Consider the following 22,869-nt stretch of genomic DNA (forward strand, 5'->3'; position numbering starts at 1 on the left):
CTGCTGGGTGGGTTCAAACCACAAACCTTTCAGTTAAACACCTGAGCACTTAACAGCTGCACTACCAGGGCTCCTTGTGTGTCTCAAAGCCAACTGGTAAATGGGTTGCAGACGTGCACCACGCTCAGTCTACAGTTTGAGTAGAGGTGGCATAGACCATGGGCTCCAGGGTTAGACTGCCTGCCTTTGATCCCAGTTCTGCTATTTACTAGCTGTGTAGCTGTGGGCAAGTTACTTAATTCCTTTGTTTCTCAGTTTCCTCATCATAATAGGAATATCACCTTCACAGAGTTGTCATCAAGATAGGTAAAGCACTTACAAGTCAATACATGTGAAGCACTTAGAATAGTGTCTGGCCCACAGTGAATGCTCCTGAAGTGTTAGCTGCTATCATTACTACATTACTGCCAGCGACTGTTATCACGGCTATGTCACTGTCACCACTCCTGCTGTTCCTACTAGCACTACTCTGTCGTATCAATTGGGTTTAACCCTTGCAGTTTCTTCACCTATAAGATGGTGACCAAGGTCTTTCCCCTCCTATTGACCTTCCTTCCTTATGGGTCTGTGGCTGGAAGTGAAATCTCCAGTGTGGAAGCACATCAGTGCCCACGGACATGCCCCCGTAGCCCAAGTCTCTGCACTGGCAGCTGCCACAGCAGAGAGGCGAGGGGAAGGTGTCCGGGGTTCTCTTTAGAGAGCTCCCGGCACCGTGTCTGCTTATCATCGGACAAGTGAAAGCACCGCCGAGACAGCTGTCCTTCTCCCCTCCGGGGGAGGCCAGACTGGGCTGATGCTACGTGACACTGAGGGCCACCTCAGGGAAAAGCACAGGAGGCTCTCCTCCTCTGTGACCACACAACAGTCCGGCAGAGGGAGTAACTTCAAAGGAGATCATTATACTTGGGTAACTGAATCCTTAACCCACCTGCCTCGTCCACACACACACATATTTCTTCAAGTTTCCTTAACATTTATTGTTCTGAGCTACATTTTGAGATTTATTTCTAACTTTTTGTTCAGATTAGCCACCTAAAACGAGTGGGGAATAAAAATATTAAGGAGTCAAGGAAACATATTTAAGAATCGCTGAGATTTGCACATAAGAAATTATGCTAGGAAACAATCTACCATCATTACTAAGCAAGAGAATTTCTCAAGACAGGAAACGGAAATAGCCATCTCCTCATTTGCGTTTTAAGTATCATAACTCCCAAGAATATGAAACAAATATACTGATAAGGTCTTAACTAACTGCATCCTCTTAATAGAAAATTTTCATGAAGAAAGAGAGGACAACAAAATAACCAACTAACAAAGCAGATGTTCTGGCTCTGGAAACAAATTTGGAGGCTAATAGCTTAAATGGCCTCTGCTTCAAGAGGAAGCCTCACGCACAATTACCAAACCTGGACAAGGTCAAAGGGAGCAGAGGTAAGCTTGGAGCACTGACTTACGGGACAAGAAGCTTGCTGATGTACAAGATGGCTAGTGATGAGACTGGAGTGATTAGACAGGCACGTGGGTGAGCTGCCCCGAGGTGTCACTTAGCTCTCAGTGTGTGGCCCTGACATGGCCCAGACTGTAGTCGACAAGTTATGAACTTGTGTGTCTTTGCTACTCAAGCTGAAAATGACTGTGTTTAAAAAGACAGAATCTATGGTTCACAGATTCACTCCGCAGTGCGTTGTCTCCATTGTTTTCTTTTGAATTCAGTACCCTAAGCACGGTCAAGTTGCTCTGCACGGCATGTGGCATGGCACTGTAAGGAAGTGAATACTGAGAGGTTTCCTGATGGAGACCAGGCTAATGCCGCTGTCAGAGAAAAGACAAGAACAACAATTTCGGGCCACTCTCTACTTCTCTTCCACTCTAGCCCTGTAGTCATTTATGACACTCAAAGCTTACTCTCATTTGTTTTTTTTTAAATAATCATCGTCTGATATTAATAATTAATAATCATTATATTCCTAGGCACATAAAAAGTCTTTACTTAAAAAAGAAGAGAAAAACAACAAAAATAACCTAGCAGTGCCAAAAAAAAAAAAGCTCACTTTCTACGTCCATTCATCTATCCATCCATTCAGGCGTGCATTCATTCATTTAGTAAATATTTATTGAGCCTCTTCTAGCCAGCAAGCACTATACTATGCTTTTGGAAATGACCTTCTAGTGGGAAAAGACAGAAAATAAACAAGTTAGAAAATTAAGTAAAATTAATAATGATAGTTCTGGTAAGTGCTATGAAGGGAGGAAAAAGGTGCTAAAATAGTGATTAATTGGGGGATCCCTTCAGGATACCGGCAAAAAAGAGAATTCCACTCGGACGATTCAAATGAAGAGTAATGAAAGAAGCGGGGGACTTAGAGAACTGTGGGCAGGGTTGAGGGAGACAAAGAGATGTTAAGGCACCTGGAGACACGGCAATAGCAGAAGGCTGAATCCAGGGGCAAGGAGAAGAAACGGCACTGCCAGAGTCCAGTGGGAGCTGGAGGTGTCACCTGGCAGGACCTCTGCTATGGAGGGATGCACTCACAGCCAGAACATGACCTGAGGTAGAGGGTAGGGGAGAGGAAACAATGCAACTGCTCTCTCCTCTCACTCTCTAATTTCCTGCCAGAGCTTCTGACTGGCAGAACCTGAAGCCACCTGGCATGGGAGCATGGGTGGAACAGGCCAGAAGGTTCAGGCTCTTGGACAAGTGAACAGGGCAGATCAATGCAGAGAATGAATGCAGGGTGGGGAGTAGTGGAGAATAACCAGGAAGCGGATCTACTTAGGGTAGTCAGGGAAAGCCTCCCTGTGGAGGTGATATTTGAACTGAGTCTTGGAGAAAAGAAGGTCCCAGCCACACACAGAATCAGAGGAAAAGTAATATGGCAGAGGGAATAGTGAGTGCATGCTTCTGCTGTTCCTCCTACTCTGCATCCCATGCTCAGTATAGATCCCTCACCATGGGCACGTCTAACACAGACCCAGACAACCCAAACCAGCACGTTCCTAGGTGTGACGCCATATTCAAGTTCTACGGCACATCTAACACAGACCCAGACAACCCAAACCAGCACGTTCCTAGGTGTGACGCCATATTCAAGTTCTACGGCACGTCTAACACAGACCCAGACAACCCAAACCAGCACGTTCCTAGGTGTGACGCCATATTCAAGTTCTACGGCACGTCTAACACAGACTCAGACAACCCAAACCAACACCGTCCTAGATGTGATGCCATATTCAAGTTCTATGGCACGTCTAACGCAGACCCAGACAACCCAAACCAACACCGTCCTAGATGTGACGCCATATTTAAGTTCTACGGCACGTCTAACGTAGACCCAGACAACCCAAACCAACACCGTCCTAGATGTGACGCCATATTCAAGTTCTACGGCACGTCTAACGCAGACCCAGACAACCCAAACCAACATGTTCCTAGATGTGACGCCATATATAAGTTTTATGGCACGTCTAACACAGACCGTTTCAATCCAAATGAATGCTGTCCTAGATGTGATGCCATATTCAAGTTCCAGGAGACGCAGAGAGCTCTATTTTACTTTCTCAATGTCAGATAAGAGTTTGCTCATAAAAACTGAGTACTTGGAGCTTAGAGACTCCTCTGTAAAAGGTCTGGCAGTTCTGTTAATTCTAATATGCAAAGAAGAAAAAAACAGAACAAACAAAACAAAACAAAAACAAGGCAAGCATATACAAAAGCAGGTAAGGGCAGGCTACTGAAGCAAGAGTAACTGCCTTCCATTTATATAACTTCTCTTTGAAGAGCTCAAGCCTCCCATATTCCTAGACATCCTCATATTGTGTAACTTGTGTAAAAATGGGCTGCTGTATCCATCACTCTCAATCACTATAAAGATTCAATTACAATGTAACAATAGTTAACGTACACCTGTAATTTAAACTCTTACTAATTTTCTTTTTGTTTTATATTTACCTTCAAGTCACCAGGCGAACATGTATATAAAATAAGTACCTCAAGTCTATTAATCCAAGCATCTACTGAGATGTATGCTAACATGTCTATTTCCATTGCTCAGAAACCATCTCTTTATACAGTTAGAGTAAATTTTTCAATATTAACAAAATCATCATTTGAATTAAGCGATCTGACTTTTAAAACAAGCTGGTTGGCTGGTTCACTGAAATGTATTGTGAAGTAGCCAAGTTATTTACAGTAAATCTGCCCTCAAATGGTACAGGGGGTTTCCTGTTGGTACCTGAGGTTAGACGGAGTAACTTCCTCCCTGTTAGTCCTTCACACTCCAAGACACATTCACCAACAGAAAAATAATTCCTTTCAAGGACAAACTGCAGACAAACAATGAGGAGTTGCCTGCATATTAATGAGGCCCACCCTCGCCAACATCCAAAGCTAACCATTTTTTTCTCGAAGATCTTAAGGACTTTCATTATCCCTGCATTAGTCCTAAATTGCCCTGGTGCCTGTTTATTTTCTCTTGTTTTGTCCCCGATGAATCTGGAAACAGATGGTAATTCGTTGTCCTCTTTTTTTTTTTTTTAATTTATGACTCTTGCCAAGTTGATGAAAATGGCTGATAAAAGATGCAAGTTCGAAATGTATCACTACCTGGAGGAGGGGCCGCTGCACCCCCAGCACCTTCATGGTGTCTGCATTAGCGAGGATCTTCAAAGGGTCAGATGTTTTCGTGACTCCTTCAATCTCCTTGTTGATCTCAGCCAAGACTTGGTTGAGGAAGATGTTTTTGATGTACACAGTGAGAAACTCTCGAAGAGGACACTGCTTGGCTGGGCCAAGTCCCAGGGCATACTCAATCTCCTGGATAAATCTGGAAGAAAACAGAGTGAAAGGTTACTAAGTGTATCAGACAACGGTTATACAAATACGACGCAATACACATGGGCATCTGTAGACTTTGGTTATTTTCATGGAGAGATGTGGGGATGTTTCTAGGTCCTCGCTCTAAAATTCATCTACATATGAGTTTGTGTTTTTTTTTTTTTTAAAGTACAGGTTATTTCACTAATTGAATACAAACAGGATGAAAGAGAAAACATGACTTCTAAACCAGGGGGGAAAAAGGGGAGATGATATATTTTCATTAATCCATGAGACAGCTGGAAACAAGAATACAAAAAGCAAAGAACAAGCATGATAAACAGAAAACACAAATTATGATGTAAATTAAAAAGCGCACCCCAAAATACTACATATTTTTCATTGAAACCCTTCTATATGTAGATAGAAATGTTAAAGAGAAAAAAAAAAAAAAGGAGGGGGGATGAATGGATATCCTTTTTGAGGCACCGGGAGGTTAAGAAAGGGAATGGGGATGGGAGTTGGGTGGAGAAAGGAGGACCTCAACCTTATCTGTAATAAGCTATTCCCTTTACTGAAAAAACACCTAAGGCATGTACAACCAAATGTTAATAGCTGTCAAATTTGGGAGATTAGTAGGTAGACGTTTGTTTTATTATTCTTTGTACTCTCCTATGCAGGCAGCTCTCACTTTGTATGAATTTCCGTTGCCACAGTTAAATAACACCAGTCCTGCAACAACACAGTTCAAATTTCAGTTACCAGGGTATATTAACTGTGAGCAATTGCACAAAATACAAACTTTGCTGCCGGCTCTCCAGTCCAGAAATCACTATGTAAATAACTGATGTTCATCGTGATCAGTGGCCAATCACGTCACTTCTTTCAAAGTTTGTCAGTGACTGGTCACCATGTACTAGTCAGCTCACATACAGGCAGCAAAGCGTTTAGCTGTGTTGCCTCCTTGTCTCCCAGTGATAAACCCATGGGACACTTTATAAAAGTGGATAATCAAAAGAGAGAATTGGCCAACAAAGTACAGCAAAGAAACAAAAAGTGGTAAAATGATGCGAAACTCAAATTGAACATCAACAAAGCCAAAGAAGAGACAATCCTGCCATTTGAGAGACATATGCTGCCACAGTGAAAGCAAACTTCACATCAGTGAGGAAAAGGGATGAAGACTTCCCAGAGGGGTTAAGTCCAGTCAAAAACTTCCCAATAAAGGAACACTTGGAGATATTTCACGGCACTAATAAAGCAAAGGATAAAATGTTGGTACCTGATCCAAACTTACAAAGAAGTATGACAGTTTATCAAGGCAAAAAGATGCTCACTGTATATTTAAGTTAATATAAGAAGGCGATCACAGTTTAAACTACTCTTGATAAGATTTTAACAAATTAAAGCACTTTAATTCTCAATGTTTCTAAAGTTATAGCATACTAACTACGTATTAGCTTTCCTATTTATTTCCCTGTACATTTACATAACTGACAGTAAGAGAGTTTTTAACATTTCGACAAAAAAGTATAAAGCTCATGGAACAATCACGACTTTTCCCATCGATTATTGAGGTCACTTTGCATGGTTTCAGCTTGCACGCTCAGTTTTATCGTCCCATGCTATTACACTGAACAAGGGCTGTCTTTAAATTTTTTTTTATAAAAGGGGAGGAGGGAAGGAAAGTTACCTACACACCAAAAAAAAAAAAAAAAAAAAAAGAAATGAAAAATAAAGTCAAAAGACAAATGACTGGTTAGGTAATGTTTGCAACATATATCACAAACAAGGGCTAGAAATCAAGGGAAAACAAAGGACAAAAAAGGCAGTTTATAGTAAAAGAAATACAAACGGTTGTAAAACATAAGAAAAAATTCTCAGCTTCATAAATGTAAGAAAAACGCAAAATATACTATACTAAGATAGTCTTGGGATTCCTGGTAATGCCACAGTTAAAGTGCTCAGCTGCTAACCGCAAGGTCAGTGGTTCGAACCTACCAGCCATTCCATGGGAGAAAGACGTAGTCTGCTTCCGTAAAGACTTACAGTCTTGGAAACTCTATGGGGTAGTTCTACTCTGTCCTACAGGGTCATTATGAATCAGAATTGACTCAACAGCAATGTTTTTTTTTTTTTTTTTGGCTTAAGGTACTCTTTTGCACAGTCATGCAACTGGCCAGATTCTAAAAGTCTGAAAAAACATTCTTTCAGCATAGGTGTGGTCTAAGATGTACAATACTGGGAATGAAAACCGGTACAACTCTTAGGAAGGGCTAATTGGTATCATCATTCAGAATTATAAATGCATTTCCTTTTGACCCAGAAATCCCACTTCTGGGAAACTCTTCCTACAGCTATATGTGAACACAGATGAGATGATGTACGTACAAGGTACAAAGATCACTGCAGCATTGTTTTTATGACAAAAGACTGGAAACACACAAAAATCCCTCAGTCATGGAACAGTTAAGTAAACTGTGGTATATCTACACATTGGATTCCTACATAGTTCTTCTGATCCCCAAATGTGGAAGCATTTTATGCACTTAGGTGAAATACTCTATCTTCAGGATATGTTGTTAAGTAAACAAAGAAAGGTGCAGAACAGTAGGTATTTAGTAATATTTACTACACTAACCTTCGTTTAAGAAATGAATAACCTCACTTGTTTTTCTCAGTGTAAAGGCACCCTGGGAAGATTCCAAAAAAACTAATAAAATTTAGTACCTGTAAAAGGTGGAGGTGGGGGAAGCTGGAGGAGAAGCGGGAATGGCACTTCTCAATTATTTTTTTTAGCCACTTGATTTTTAAAAGCTGTGAATGTATTTCCTACTCAAATAAAATTAAATTAGAAAATATAAAAATTACCTACACATATCAGAAGCTATATTTCGTAAGCTGTTTTCTAATTAGACCACATTTAAAGTTTGGCATATAAATGTTCCTTAAGGTCAGGTGTTTAACCTAATAAAGAGCTTCCCTTAATTAATAAACAAATGCAGTACAGGCAGTCCTCAGGTTGTGAGTGTCCTACTTACACTTACTTACAATCCGAACTAACCCCGTAAAGCCTATTGTATTAAAAATTCAGGGAATATAAAATGGTTTGTAATAACAAACGGGTGTTACTTTGCAATGCTCATCAAGATATTATTATTATGACTGTATTATTATGGTAAAGATGTTTTAGTGTATCTGGGAGTGTTTCTTTAATTTTTTATGCATAGAAAGATACACTAAATATTATATACTAAGACAAACATTTGACTAACTGATGTTAGATAAGAACCGTATCTAATTGTTCCGACTACATACAAATTGGACTTAAAGACAGACTTAGGAACAGAGCTGGTTCATAATCTGGAGACTGCCTGTACAGTTCATCTTGCACACCGGGATTAAATACTCCATTAACCTCTTGGGTATGTGTGTCTGTGTGCGTGTCAGGGGAGGTGCATGGTAAGATTATCACAAAGAATGCAGGAGAGAAAGTGAGAACTGAGAAGCAAAGAGAAACAGCAATAAGGCTTCTTAACTCATGTTATCAACATGGAAAGGGACATAAAGTCATGACCCAAAACAAGATACAATAAATTTTTATGAAGAGGCTGAGTGGAAGATGGTAGGCAAAATGGAGAAATAAAAATAAACAGTTAACCATGGCCAATAATTTTAAAATCTTTGAATCCCACAGCCCACTACAGTGAACCCTTCCGATCTCATCTAACCCACAGAGAAATCCCCCTACCCCCAAGGACATTCTGATTGCCTTGATCAACCTTTGATACAAAACTACTGGTATTAATTTGCTAATGCGGAAATATACCAAAGGCCTTTCTGTTTTATTATTCTTTAACATTATGGAATCAATCCCTGAATCACTATTCTTTTCAAACCAAAAAAACCCACTGCCATCGAGTCGATTCCGAATAACAGAGACCCTATAGGACAGAGTAGAATTGCCCCATAGAGTTTCCAAGGAGCGCCTGGCGGATTCGAACTGCTGACCTCTTGGTTAGCAGCCATAGCACCTAACCACTACACCACCAGGGTTTCCATTCTTTTCCAAAGGTTTAGAAAAAGAGTATTCTCAGCAGAACTGTTTCTTACACCTTCAAAATCTTTAGCATTTATTAGAAGGAAATTTTTACTGGTCACCCTCTCTCAAATAGAGTGGCCAAACCAAAACCAAACCTGTTGCTATCAAGTCCATTCCAACTCATATTGACCCTACAGGACAGAGCAGAACTGCCTCACCGGGTTTCCAAGGAGCAGCTGGTGGATTTGAATGGCTGACCTTTTGGTTAGCAGTTGTGGCTCTTAACCACTGCACCACCAGGACTCCCCAAATAGAGTGGCAGAAGGCTCTAAATTATCTACATTTTCTTTCTTTCTAGTCCTTCATTTGCCTTTGGTGTCCCTAAAGTATGAAACTTCTCTGCATGGCACTGATAAGAGTGGTTCCTACCCTTCCAGCTGAGTAATTTCTTTCAGATACAAATAATTTATTCCCTAAGACACACACATCAGTCTAAAATGACACATCCAGGTTGATACTGCCTTCTCTACTTCGAGGGGACCCATTCAAGATGTCCCTTAACCTGCTTTCAAAGCTGTGAAGGACCTCACTGTGCAGAAAGCATGGCGGCACATGCTGGTAAGAATGAAGGAGAATAATTGGGCTGTCCGCACAGAAGCCCCTTCTTCACTGCAGTGAAAGATGGGAAGCAGTTACATCAGTGGAAAACTGGCCTTTCTTGGGTAGGAAGGGCACAGAACAGGAAGTTTTCTAGCTCTCTAAGAAGTAAAGATTTCATTTTACTTGGATCCACAATCAACACCCATGGACGCAGCAGCCAAGAAATCAAACAACATAGTGCATTGGGCAAATCTGCTGCAAAAGACCTCTTTAAAAAAAAGCAAAGATGTCACTTTGAGGACTAAGGTGCGCCTGACTCAAGTCATGGTATTTTCAATCACCTCATATGTATGTGAAAGCTGGACAATGAACAAGGAAGATGAAAGAATTGATACCTAGGAATTATGGCGTTGGCAAAGAATATTGAACATACCAAGGATTACCAAGAGAACAAACAAATATGTTTTGGAGTAATACAGCCAAAATACTCCTCAGAAGTGAGGATGGCGAGACACTGTGTCATGTACTCTGGACATGTTATCAGGAAGGCCCAGTCCCTGAAAAACGACACTGTGCTTGGTAGAGGGTTAGTGAAAAAGAGGAAGATCCTCAATGAAATGGACTGATACAGTGGCTGCAACAATGGGCTCAAACATAGCAATAATCGTAAGGATGGCACAAGACCAGGCAGTGTTTCGTTCCGTTGTACACTGGGACAGTATGAGTTGGGACCAACTCAATGGCATCTAACAACAACAGCAATAGGAAGTAAAGCACACTCACAGTCACTGTGCAGGGAAGAATGATTTAGGGCAGAAGAGTGGTCAAGAGCAGAGCATTCAGAGTAGGTATTCCAGAGACTGAAACTTGATTAGCCTCTTTTAACCTTACTTTTGTATTCTGTAAAATTGACATAATACTACCTACCTCACAGGCCTGCTGTGATAATTCAATGAGGCAATAAAAGCTAAGCACCATACATGGTAACTTCCAAATAACATTTGTTGTTATTGTTGTGTGCCATCAAGTTGACTTTTAACTCACAGTGAGCCCATGTGACAAAGTAGAACTGCCCCATAGGGTTTTTTAGGCTGTAATCTTTATAGGAGCAGACAGAAAGGTCTTTTCTTCTTTGGGGCCATTGAGCAGGTTCAAACTGCCAACCATTAGGTTAGCAGTCAAGCACTTAACTGTTGCACCACCAAACCCAAGCAAAATTAACCCATTGTCAAGTTGATTCCAACTCATAGAGACCCTATAGGACAGAGCAGAACAGCCCCATAGTTCATTTCCAAGGAATAGCTGGTGGACTCAAACTGCCGACCTTCTGAGTAACACAGCTCTTAACCACTGTGTCACCAGGGCTCTGTTGCACACCAGGACTCCTTAAATAACATTTAGGGTTACGTAAACCCTAATGAGGTTTAGAGCAAAGTATGAAATATATTCATTTTTTTCACCTTACTTTACCAAGCAACTGGCCATGATCAGCAATTCAGAGCAATAGTTTAATACTGTAAGTATTTCAGCAACAAACAGATGCAGGAATGACCAACTGCTAGTATGCAATGCTCCATGTGAGCAGGTGCTAAGTGTACACTGCTCATTGCTGTATCCTTAGGGCCTAGGACCACCGTGTGGCTGGCGCAGAGTAGGCTCTCGGTAGATACTTACTGAATTAAGTATTGAATACAATAATTAACAGGCTATTTGCATATTCGATTGCTAACCAAAAGGTCTCAGGCTCAGGTCCAACCCAAGGCGCCTTGGAAGAAAGCCCTGGTGATCTGCTTCCCAACACCCAGCCACGAGCAGCCCAGTACAGCAGAGGTCTGCTCTGGTGCACATGCCTCGCCCCGACTCAGAGCTGACTCCACGGCAAATGGTCTGGACTTCAGCTCAGTTCCTGAACAGAGGGCATGACCTGTCTGACAAAAAAGCCCTTCTCCCAAGCATTTAGACTAGGAGTCCACACAGAAGATTAAAAAAAGCAAGCAAGCAAGCAAAAGAAATCATCATACATCTCCTTCACCCCACTGTTAACAGATACCTCTCATTAAAAGAGTGTCCTTAGTCCTTGCCCACATTCCCACATGGCTTTTCACTTTGTGCAATTATGGCTGTGCACACTACTTAGCATCCTGTTCTTCCACAGAGTATCATAGACTCATTCCATCACGCGCCATGGAATTACTAAACCAAACACTTATTAAGAACATTAATGCTGCCTCCAGGTTTTGGTATAGATAACCCTATAGTTAAAATCTTCATTTTGCTTCTGTTGAATAATTACTACGTGTTAAAATATTGGAAGTAGATCTTCAGCACTCTTCATGGGTGATTCTGTATTTTATTTCCTCAAAATACATCCCACACAGTCTACTGCGTGGTTCCTTTCACCTGGTATTTAAAAAATGATCTGTTGGATGAGAGACAAGAAGGAGAGTCAAGGGTGGAGAGGAGAATCATCAAAAAGCCCCATTTTTCCAATAACGCTCCTAATCGGCTCTATGGAAGCAAGGAAACATTCAATTTCTAACGGTGAAAAAGAATCTAATTAGGAAAGAAAACACTTCAAAGTTCAGGTGGAACATGGAACCCAGTCAAAAGGGTGTTATTTAATCTCGTGAAGTGTTTTGACACTAGGGACTTCCTATTCCTGGAAATAACGAACAGGCGAACACAAAGACAGGCACATTTGTGGAAGTGGAAAAGAGACAACGAGAACTCTAGAAAAGGATCTACATAAAGCTGTATATAGGGCATCTAATGCCAGGATTTTGGGGAACCTCATTCAGATCAGGCTCCTCAACCTAAGGTTGTAAAGTAGGGGAAAGCAAAAAACAAATAATGAAAGTAGGCAACCGATGCTCATTGCATTTTAGTGTTTAAAGCATGGATCTCATTTCATAAATTCTACTATTGCTATTTGTAAATATTTAAACCAGAAATTTTCTTTTCAGATTATCACCAACCAACACATGTGCCTGCCGTGCCTGTATCTTTCAACTTACTCCTTCTTGTGACAAGTATGCGTCCTTTGGAATGTACACATGAGCACACATTTCACCTAGCAATTTCAGAAATTTTATCTTGATTTGATTTCTACCCAGAGAAATTGTAAACTAATTAAAATTGCACTCAAGCTTCCCAAGCTTCTGATTTGCAAAGCTCATTGCTTAGCTCAGGCTCCCTATCACAAATTTCATTGCACTGTGAGCTCCATTTCTTCTACTTCATCTCGGCCAAGAATTGTGGCTGCTACAGCTGGAGATATCCTTGAACACAGAGGGCCTACACTATATTTTAGAAGCTGCAATGAAAGCAGTGATTTTTAGTCATTTGAATAAAAACAGTTGCTCCTAGTAAATAAATATGCCTTACTTTCATACCCAAATGAATTTTTTAGATTCTGTGTCCAACATCACCAGTAACGGGCCAAACTGTCATAGTGTGCCTCCTGAGAGGTTGCAGAGAACACAACAACATCGCTTCTCTAGTATTCCTGCCAAAGATGCATAGCTTGGATCCAGTCATGAGGAAACACCGTCCTTCCAGAAAACGAAAACACAAAATCAAAGGTACAAATTTCAGAAAATTCAAGTTCAGAATTCTGGCTTTTCGAGCCCAAGTAATTCATTCCTAATTCTGTCATAAATAGTGTTTCACTATTTACTGCTAGCTAAGTTTTCAAGTATATATTTACTTATAATCTGACCTTTCCATACAACATACATCGTTTTAATTCTTTTTACTTTGGTATTTGCTATTTTGCTGTAAATTACCAAACATATGTTTTGGTACTTAGGCTGAATAATGTACACAGAGCATTTATTTGGAAAACTTGGGATTCTTCTTCTGAGCCCACGTATTAGAACCTGTAGACAGGTGTGATTCACCCTTATGGCGTCTGCATTCTGCAGGATCCGCCAGTATACCCTTCCCAGTAATGCATCTTCTAGTCTTAACCCTGCAGATATATACGATGCTTCCCTCTGCAAAGAAGCGCTGGACCTCTTCCACTGCGTAATTGCTCTGAAGGCATTTTTGTTCTCTGAATCATCTTCTTCCCTTCATTTTAGCCCAATGTTTCTCTGTGAAAGGCTGTATGGGTTGCATGAAATTTACAAGACCTGCGGAAGCTCTACTAAAGCAGTCAGGCCCATTCCAAGATAGGTCCACGTGGTGCCATCTATGCCCCACCCTGTCCTGCCAGTACTCTGCCCTCACGTTGAACATACGTACACTTCATGATGTTGTATGACTCAGATTATGTATAAACATATATATTAAAAGCAGAATTAGTAATAACAGTGACATGCTACTTACCAGAGAGTCATGAACAAATTAGTTGTGCTCTAAAAACCACAATTCTGAAGTTGAATTTTATAAAATGTGCACCTTTGATTTTGTGTTTTGGATTCTGTTTTATGGAAAGAATACAAACACCAGAAGCAACAACCACCACCCTAGAGCGTAAATGAACCACGAGGAGAAAACAACACGTTCACCCTCCCCCCAACTCCAGAAAGAATCTGTGGCCCTCGAATGAGAATGGAACACTGATGCTAAATGCACGACTTTTCTAGAGAAATACGGATCCGTGTGAAAAGATGCCAAGATGCAGTAATCAGAGAGTCCTGGACTCTGATGACACATCCTTTCCATCACTCTAAGGGAAACAGTGGGCTTTTATGAGAACACAGCATACCCAAGTCCCAACCACACTTGATTTGAATGAGGGAAAAAAAAAAAAATCAACTCACAGTCCATAATAAAATGCACTCTCAAACACGAGCCCAGTCTTGGATGTGCTAACTGTAGTTGGGGACATGGGCTTTTAATATCAAACGCCAGTGAGGCCATGCAGAGGGCCAGAAAGAACTCAGTCTGCAGAAAAAGGCCGTCCAGAAAGCCTGGCTCCTTGAAAACATATTTCTTACTTCCTCAACTGTGCTCAGATACGACATTTAAGGCACAGAGACAAGTGGAAAACAACTTTGGCAAAGAAGGAAAGGAGCCTCAGAGGAACTGACTGGAGATGTATGCAACTTACTTGGATTATCTGACTGGAAAAAGATCATTTAGAAATGATTTACAAGGGACTCGTTCAGAAACAGCAGCAACAGGCATATTTAAGAGCATAAATCAGCGAAACATGAAAAGGGAAGAAAAATCCATACAGGTTAATGCACTTTGGAGCACATTAGCCTCTTAATTCATGGGCGTAAGTCACAGGCACATCAGGAAGAGGCTTCCCCAACAGCCTGTAATTGCTCATGTTGAGTGGGACTACTCGGTGCCTTTTGTACATAAAGATTTTCTCGATGAAAGTGCAAAATAAGCTCATCATTGCAGAGCCGGATCCTGCTCACGGCCCACACCCCTAGTAGACCATCTACTGTCCAAGGGAAATAAAAAGGGACTTGGGTGTGCTTATTTATAGCGAATGGGATTCACGCCTAGGACTAGAGGAGAAAAGAAGACAGAATAATGAAAGAAAGGGAGGGCAGAATACTACCTACAGAATTTGGACTCTGCAGGCTTATAAACACATTTAACTTTTTAAAATCTTACTGTGAGTATATCGCTAGTGATTTGTGACTACACTTAGGTATCCCCTCTAGACTGAAAAGCACGTTAAGTAAGATAAAGTGACCCTCTTTAAAGTGACAGTTGTTTAATTTTTTAAGCATATAATTTGGAAATTGAAGTGACTCAAACTCTAACTCTAAATATCAAGCAGTCTTTTGCATGCATTAAAATATGCATAAAATATGCATGTAAGTGAATAAATAAATTTTTTTTTTAGTGATATAAAACTCAGAGACGAAATGATAATGACCCTGCTTTTCCAATAGGGTCGGAATTGTTTTCATCCTTTCGATTTATCTGGTTTATAAAACTGTCACGATTTTCCAAGAAAAACCAGCACTTATTGCAAAATGTCTGTATTATTACCTAGAAAGGTACATGTCCTATTTTTTACCTTAATTTAATTTTTTACTTTAGGCGGGCTGAATCAGGTCGGCCTTCAAATATTCTAGCGCTACGGGTCAGTAGGAGCGATACAAGAAATCACTGTGTTACAAACAGCTTCTGTGCCTTGAGCACTTTCCACGTCCTAATCCTTAGAAGAGCTTTACACAGATAATTTCATTTAAATCTGAAACAACTCTGGGGCCCGTACCATTACCATCTCTGCCTTATCTATGACAAAACTGAGCAACAGAAAAGATCAGAGTAACAGTAGTAGCTGACAGTTATCCTGTGCTTGCTACGTGTCAGCGCTGTTTTAAGCAATCAACGTGTTTTGCTTTACTTATTCCTTACAACTCTATGAAGTACTGTTATTATTACCATGTGAATAAAGAAATGAAGGCATAGAGAGGTTAAGTAACTTTCCCAAAGTCACACAGCCAGTAAATGATGAGGCCAAAATTTGAACTCTGATGGGTTGGCTCCACAGGCCATGCTGGACTTCACCACTACTCTCTACTATGGACTCCTCTAACATCGCTCCTAAATGATCTTCCCAGGGTAGGACTTCGGAGGCAGGCAAGTTAGGGGAGGCCAGTCAATACAGTTAAGTCCTATAAAGTGTGTGTTCATGTAGTGGAAGCTTGTGGGAATTGAGAAGACCATTATATTGCTAATTATAAATATTTTAATATATCAAAGACCTAATAATTATTTCTCTTGAAATAAAATAAATCTTATCTCCAGTCCTGAATCTTTCCCCAAGTCCTTGATCTGTATTTCCAACCACCTGTTAGATACTTTCAAGTACTGTCCTCCTGATAATTCCAAAGTTGAATTCTTCATTGCCTCCCTCCCCGTCATATCAATTCTCCTCTTCTGTGTTCTCTATTTTTGCCCATCCTCATTCCAATCAACCAGGTTCTAATGTAAAAATCATCTGTGACTTCCTCTTATTTGTAGTCTTGCTATGCACCCAAGAAGCTTTCAAGACCTAGAGATGCTCTCTTTATATTATCTCTTACATTCATTCACTTGTTCACACCTTCACTTCCTTAGGGAATATTTACGGAATGTCTACCTTACGCTGTGCACTGTTCTAGATGCTGGGCATTCACAGTGAAAGAATCATGCCCAGGGGCTATCACTCCCCGGCACATGATATGAATGGTGTCACCTCAATCAGTGCAATGCTGGAGCCCGAGCAGACGTTCCAGTGCCTCCATTTGTAATATGCAGCACTCTAATCTAGGCTTTTGTTAAATGAGATGATGCAGATGAAAGAACAGAACTCAATATATGGTAATTCTTTTCCCCAAAACACTCTTGTCACTGGTTTTCCCATCTTAAATCCTTCGTTCCCACATTTTACCAGTTATATAGCTATTTTGGAAACCCTGGTGGCGTAGTGGTTAAGTGCTACAGTTGCTAACCAAAAGGTCGGCAGTTCGAATCAGCCAGGCGCTCCTTGGAAACTCTATGGGCCAGTTCTACTCTGTCCTATAGGGTTGCTATGAGTCGGAATGGACTTGACGGCACTGGGTTTGGTTTGATTTGGATAGCTATTTTAATAATCTCACTAAAGCACAGAATATATAACTACTTGCAGTTTCTTAAACGTGCCCTGCTGTCTCTCACTTCCAGGTCTTTGCACCTGCTGGTCTACTTACCTAGAACATTCTCCCCATACCTCTGTTCCCAACTGTCACTTGCCCTTCAGTTGCTAGCTTAAATGTCACTTTTTCCAGGATTGAACGGCCTTACACTCTGCTCCCACAGCACCTTAGGTCGACAGCACTCCTCCTATTAAGGTAACTCGACTGCCTACTAGTCTGTAAGCATCTTGAGGGGGGAGACTGTATTTTGTTCACCGTACATAGTGCCTGGTTATCTAGTATGTACTCAGGAAATAAGTTTAACATTATCTTCACATCTACTCATCAGCAAACTACCCATTGCTTTCTGTATACTCCCTGTATTTTTTTTTTTAATCCCATGCTTTTTCTCCTGATGTCCATTTCATTTATTTCAAGTCTATCCTTGCATTTTCTAAATCCTGGTACATTTTTTTTTTTTTTTCTGCTAGAGTGGAGGTCTGAACAATCACCATTTTCACTGTACCCTTCCTTCTAGGACCACTTCAAAGCTAACTCACTCATAAAAGCTTCCCTAATCTCTTTTTTTTTTATTATTTTTTTTAATCTCTTAAAACAACTTTACTTATTTCAACTACCTTAAATACTTTATTACATAGCATTAGTTACTCTCTAACTATGTGTTTTCTCTTGTCTATTAGTTAAGCTCTTTGAGAGCAGAAACTGTGTTTGGAACATCACTGAACCCTATCTAGAGCACCTAACACTATGTCTAGCACAGCAGACATTCTTAATGAATGTTATAATAAATGATAATACTTTATGTTGTTATAACACTTATTTGGCTTGTTTTTTGAAGGGTTTACAATGCACAGATTCTTTTAAAGCTATGATTGAGGGGATATATATGGCTGCCTAAGCAAGATGAAAAAAGAATAGAGATAGTGAAAGAAAAACAAACAAAAATATAGAAGGTTGTGATGTCGAATTATGCATGTATTATGTTACAGGTATTAACAGGAGGCATTTTTAAGAGAAACTGTTAGCAAGTCAAAACCTGGTCCTTTATTCCTTCGTAAAATTTAGGGAAATCTGGCCTAATCTAAATATTACTGGGGCATCAATGACAGAAGCCAAAGACTGGAAGTTGCTATGCCAAGTAAGTACCAAACATTTGTATTTCACGTGTCATAAAACGAATCATGTGCCTGGTGAAATGAAATTACAGTATATGTTTGCCAGAAGAGAGAGGCCAGCCATTGGTTCTCTTCTCCACTATTCCCCAGTGGGACGCATTTTACTGTGTGTAATAAACGAATGCCGTCAGTCTCAACCACCTCGCAGAAGTATGACTATTTGGCAGCTCACCTTGTTTCTGAACTTAGCTTAGGATTATTTCTTATCCAACTCTTACGTTTATTATCACTTGATTAACTGCCAATCTGAATGCAAAGTGCTCTAAGTACTTAAAAACTATGGAATGATCTCCTAGTCAATAATTACGATGTGAGTGGTAGACATTTCTTGCCTCCTAAACTTTTCTATTCTTATCTTCCTTTATCCACAGACTTAATTACTTCAGTTAAGCTGTAACAACCTTCTCAGATCACCATTGATCCTCTCTTCTCCCACATCCATGCTTTGCCAGAGCTATTTCTATAAATAAATATCTTGCAACAAAGTTATTTTTCTAGAATGGTTCAAAGTTCTCCTCAAATTTATCTCCTACAGAGCTCTCCACTTAGAAGAGATCATCTGCTTTCTAGAGTCTTATTTTTGGCCGTCTATTTCCTATTATAGGAAACCCTGGTGGTGTAGTGGTTACGAGCTACATATGCTAACCGAAGGCCTGCAGTTTGAATCCACCAGGCGCTCCTTGGGAACTCAACAGGGCATTTCTACTCTTCTGTCTTATAGGGTCGCTATGAGTTGGAACTGACTTGATGATAATGGGTTTGGTTATTATCATCCCACATGATCTAGCAGTTAGGATTCCTGGTGGTTGCCCTGGCGGCCCAGGGTTCGACTCTCAGTGTAGGAACACCAGCATTATTGGAACCCTGGTGGTGCAGTGGTTAAGAGCTATGGCTGCTAACAAAAAGGCTGGCAATTCAAATTTACTAGCCGCTCCATAGAAACCCTATGGTACAGTTCTACTCTGTCGTATACGGTTGCTATGAGTCAGAATAGAGTCGACAGCAGCAGGTTTGCTTTGGTTTTATTTTCATGTCACCCTCTCAGTGTTGCATCATGGCAAAATGAGTTGGAGAAACGACTTACCATCAAAAGTGAGCTAAAGCCAAAACCAAACCAAACCCAGTGTCGTCGAGTCGATTCCGACTCATAGCAACCCTACAGGACAGAGTAGAATTGCCCCATAGAGTTTCCAAGGAGCGCCTGGCGGATTTGAACTGCCGACCCTTTGGTTAGCTGCCGTAGCGCTTAACCACCACGCCACCAGGGTTTCCAAAGTGAGCTAAGTTAAACATTTTTTTTAAAATAATTTTTATTGTGCTTTAAGTGAAAGTTTACAAATCAAGTCAGTCTGTCACATACAAGCTTATATACACCTTACTCCATACTCCCACTTACTCTCCCCAAGTCAGCCCGCTCCCTCCTTCCAGTCTCTCCTTTCGTGACGGTTTTGCCAGTTTCTAACCCTCTCTACCCTCCTATCTCCCCTCCAGACAGAAGATGCCATCACAGTCTCAAGTGCCCACCTGATACAAGTAGCTCACTCTTCATCGGCATCTCTCTCCAACCCATTGTCCAGTCCCTTCCATGTCTGATGAGTAGTCTTCGGGAATGGTTCCTGTCCTGGGCCAACAGAAGGTTTGGGGACCATGACCACCGGGATTCTTCTAGTCTCAGTCAGACCCTTAAGTCTGGTCTTTTTATGAGAATTTGGGGTCTGCATCCCACTGTTCTCCTGCTCCCTCAGGGGTTCTCTGTTGTGCTCTCTGTCAGGGCAGTCATCAGTTGTGGCCGGGCACCATCTAGTTCTTCTGGTCTCAGGATGATGTAAGTTTCTGGTTCATGTGGCCCTTTCTGTCTCTCGGGATCATAGTTATCGTGTGACCTTGGTATTCTTCATTCTCCTTTGATCCAGGTGGGTTGAGACCAATTGATGCATCTTAGATGGCCACTTGTTAGCATTTAAGACCCCAGACGCCACACTTCAAAATGGGATGCAGAACGTTTTCATAATAGAATTACTTTGCCAACTGACTTAGAAGTCCCCTTAAGCCATAGTCCCCAAACCCCCACCCTTGCTCCGCTGACCTTCGAGGCATTCAGTTTATCCTGGAAACTTCTTTGCTTTTGGTCCGGTACAGTTGAGCTGACCTTCCGTGTATTGAGTATTGTTCTTCCCTTCACCTAAAGTAGTTCTTATCTACTAACTAATCAGTAAATAACCCTCTCCCACCCTCCCTCCCTCCCCCCTCGTAACCACAAAAGTATGTGTTCTTCTCAGTTTATACTATTTCTCAAGATCTTATAATAGTGGTCTTATACAATATTTGTCCTTTTGCCTCTGACTAATTTCACTCAGCATAATGCCTTCCAGGTTCCTCCATGTTATGAAATGTTTCACAGATTCGCACTGTTCTTTATCGATGCGTAGTATTCCATTGTGTGAATATACCACAATTTATTTAACCATTCATCCGTTGATGGACACCTTGGTTGCTTCCAGCTTTTTGCTATTGTAAACAGAGCTGCAATAAACATGGGTGTGCATATATCTGTTCGTGTAAAAGCTCTTATTTCTCTAGGGTATATTCCGAGGAGTGGGATTTCTGGGTTGTATGGTAGTTCTATTTCTAACTTTTTAAGGAAACGCCAGATAGATTTCCAAAGTGGCTGTACCATTTTACATTCCCACCAGCAGTGTATAAGAGTTCCAATCTCTCCGCAGCCTCTCCAACATTTATTATTTTGTGTTTTTTGGATTAATGCCAGCCTTGTTGGAGTGAGATGGAATCTCATTGTAGTTTTAATTTGCATTTCTCTAATGGCTAATGATCGAGAGCATTTTCTCATGTATCTGTTAGCTGCCTGAATATCTTCTTTAGTGAAGTGCATGTTCATATCTTTTGCCCACTTTTTGATTGGGTTGTTTGTCTCTTTGTGGTTGAGTTTTAACAGAATCATATAGATTTTAGAGATCAGGCGCTGGTCGGAGATGTCATAGGTGAAAATTTTTTCCCAATCTGTAGGTGGTCTTTAGTTAAACATTTTTAAGGCATCTCAGTCAGCATTCCCCTATTATCATCTTATTTTCCTTCCAGAGGCATCCGAGAATCATTTCCTTCCATACAGTCGGTTTCATAAATAGCTCCACTAATTAGGTAGGGATTAAAGACTTTTTAATTCCTAGCATTCCATTTTATTCAAGTTTTCATAACCCCATAAGGCTAAGTCAGAGTTAAAACTTTTTCTTATCAATCTCAACTACAGGAACGTACAGATTATTACATTTGTCTATGGGGTAACACAGAAGAAAAAGTCCTCGTATGTAGCTGATTACTTACAGCTGAATATCTATCAATCGTATATGCATTAAATGACAGAATGAGCAGCATTTTCAAAGAAAAACTATTTTCTACAGAAGAATTTCGATGAGGGTATTATAAGTTCCTGCAGAACTGATATTTCTCTGGAGTATGCTGACGACAAATCTCTAAAACAGAGAGAAGATAAAACAGCTGTCCAAGAGCCTTGCTCCAGAGCGTTACTCTTGGGCTGATTGTTGCCAGTAATTGCAACTGAATATAGAAGAGACAGAAAAAGCCTATGAAAGTAGTTTGTATGTTAAAAAAAAAAAAAAAAAAAAAAAAGCAACGTAAGTACTGGTTTCATCTGAGAAATATTTCTTGTTTTCGAGGCAATGGAAAAAAAATTAAGGAATATATGCTTCTTCATATCACAGATACAAACTGCATCTTAATGCAAAAAAATTATTTCAGAAAACTACTTGTCATCATATGAAATATATGAAAAAACAGAAACAAAAACAAAAAAAACCCAGCTCATCATATGAGCAGCCAGTTCCCTGACAATTTATTTTTAGTACAGTTGTATACATAAAACTGCCCACTTTTATGAGGTTGACAATGAAAAATTACGGTCACAGGCACGACAGCCACAGGCAGGAGAGTCAGCTTTGTCTCCAGCCGTTATATACTCAGTGAGCGTTCTGTCACTTCGCCCTTACTGGTACCTGTAAGTGTTTTTATGCCATTTCCCATATGCACATCTTGTTTTGGCAGCTAGATAATGAGCCCCTCTTGGACAGGAGGTATTCATTGTCTCTTATTTCTTTTTAAAAGATATGCAAGCAGCAATCATTTTACAAATGTTTGCTTTTTTTGACAAATTCCTGGCAATCGTCATTCACATAAAATCCCAGCAAGTATCTGAAACATGATGGTAAACCTCCCAAACATCTAACTAGTTAATTAATTCAGCCCACATTCACTGACTGGTAAGAGCTATGTCCCGAAGCTGGGGCCCAGTCAACGCGGCCAGGATGGCCCCTCCCATCTGCAGGGCTCTTTAGCTTACAAAGGACTCTCACATACTTGAGCCTCATTCTGCTCTGGGGCTGCTAAGGAAGAGATCATTATTTCCATCGTACATATGAAGAAACTGCAATCTGGCAAGATAAATACTTTGCTGAAGGTCACAATGCTATCAAGTTTTCAGGTGCATCCTGAACCCATATCTGGTTCCTAATTAGTTTACCACCATTCCTTCTCCTGAAGCCCTGATGGTGAAGCGGTTAACTGTTTGGCTGCCAACCAAAAGGTCAGTGGTTCGAATCCACCAGTCAC

The 22,869-nt window shown here is 40.6% G+C and overlaps 1 protein-coding gene across 6 annotated transcripts in view; it reads right to left on the reverse strand.

Moving 5' to 3' along the window:
• The window catches only part of EXOC4 (exocyst complex component 4), an 831,013-nt gene that overhangs the window by 255,846 nt on the left and 552,298 nt on the right, over positions 1-22,869 (reverse strand). For all 6 annotated transcript variants that reach the window (XM_003420870.4, XM_064289703.1, XM_010600447.3 and 3 more), the window contains one exon: positions 4,607-4,826. In XM_003420870.4, the coding sequence (XP_003420918.1) occupies positions 4,607-4,826 (220 nt within the window). The remainder of the gene's footprint in view (positions 1-4,606; positions 4,827-22,869) is intronic.

The sequence above is a fragment of the Loxodonta africana genome, chromosome 8, assembly GCF_030014295.1.
Source record: "Loxodonta africana isolate mLoxAfr1 chromosome 8, mLoxAfr1.hap2, whole genome shotgun sequence".
NCBI lineage: Eukaryota > Metazoa > Chordata > Mammalia > Proboscidea > Elephantidae > Loxodonta > Loxodonta africana.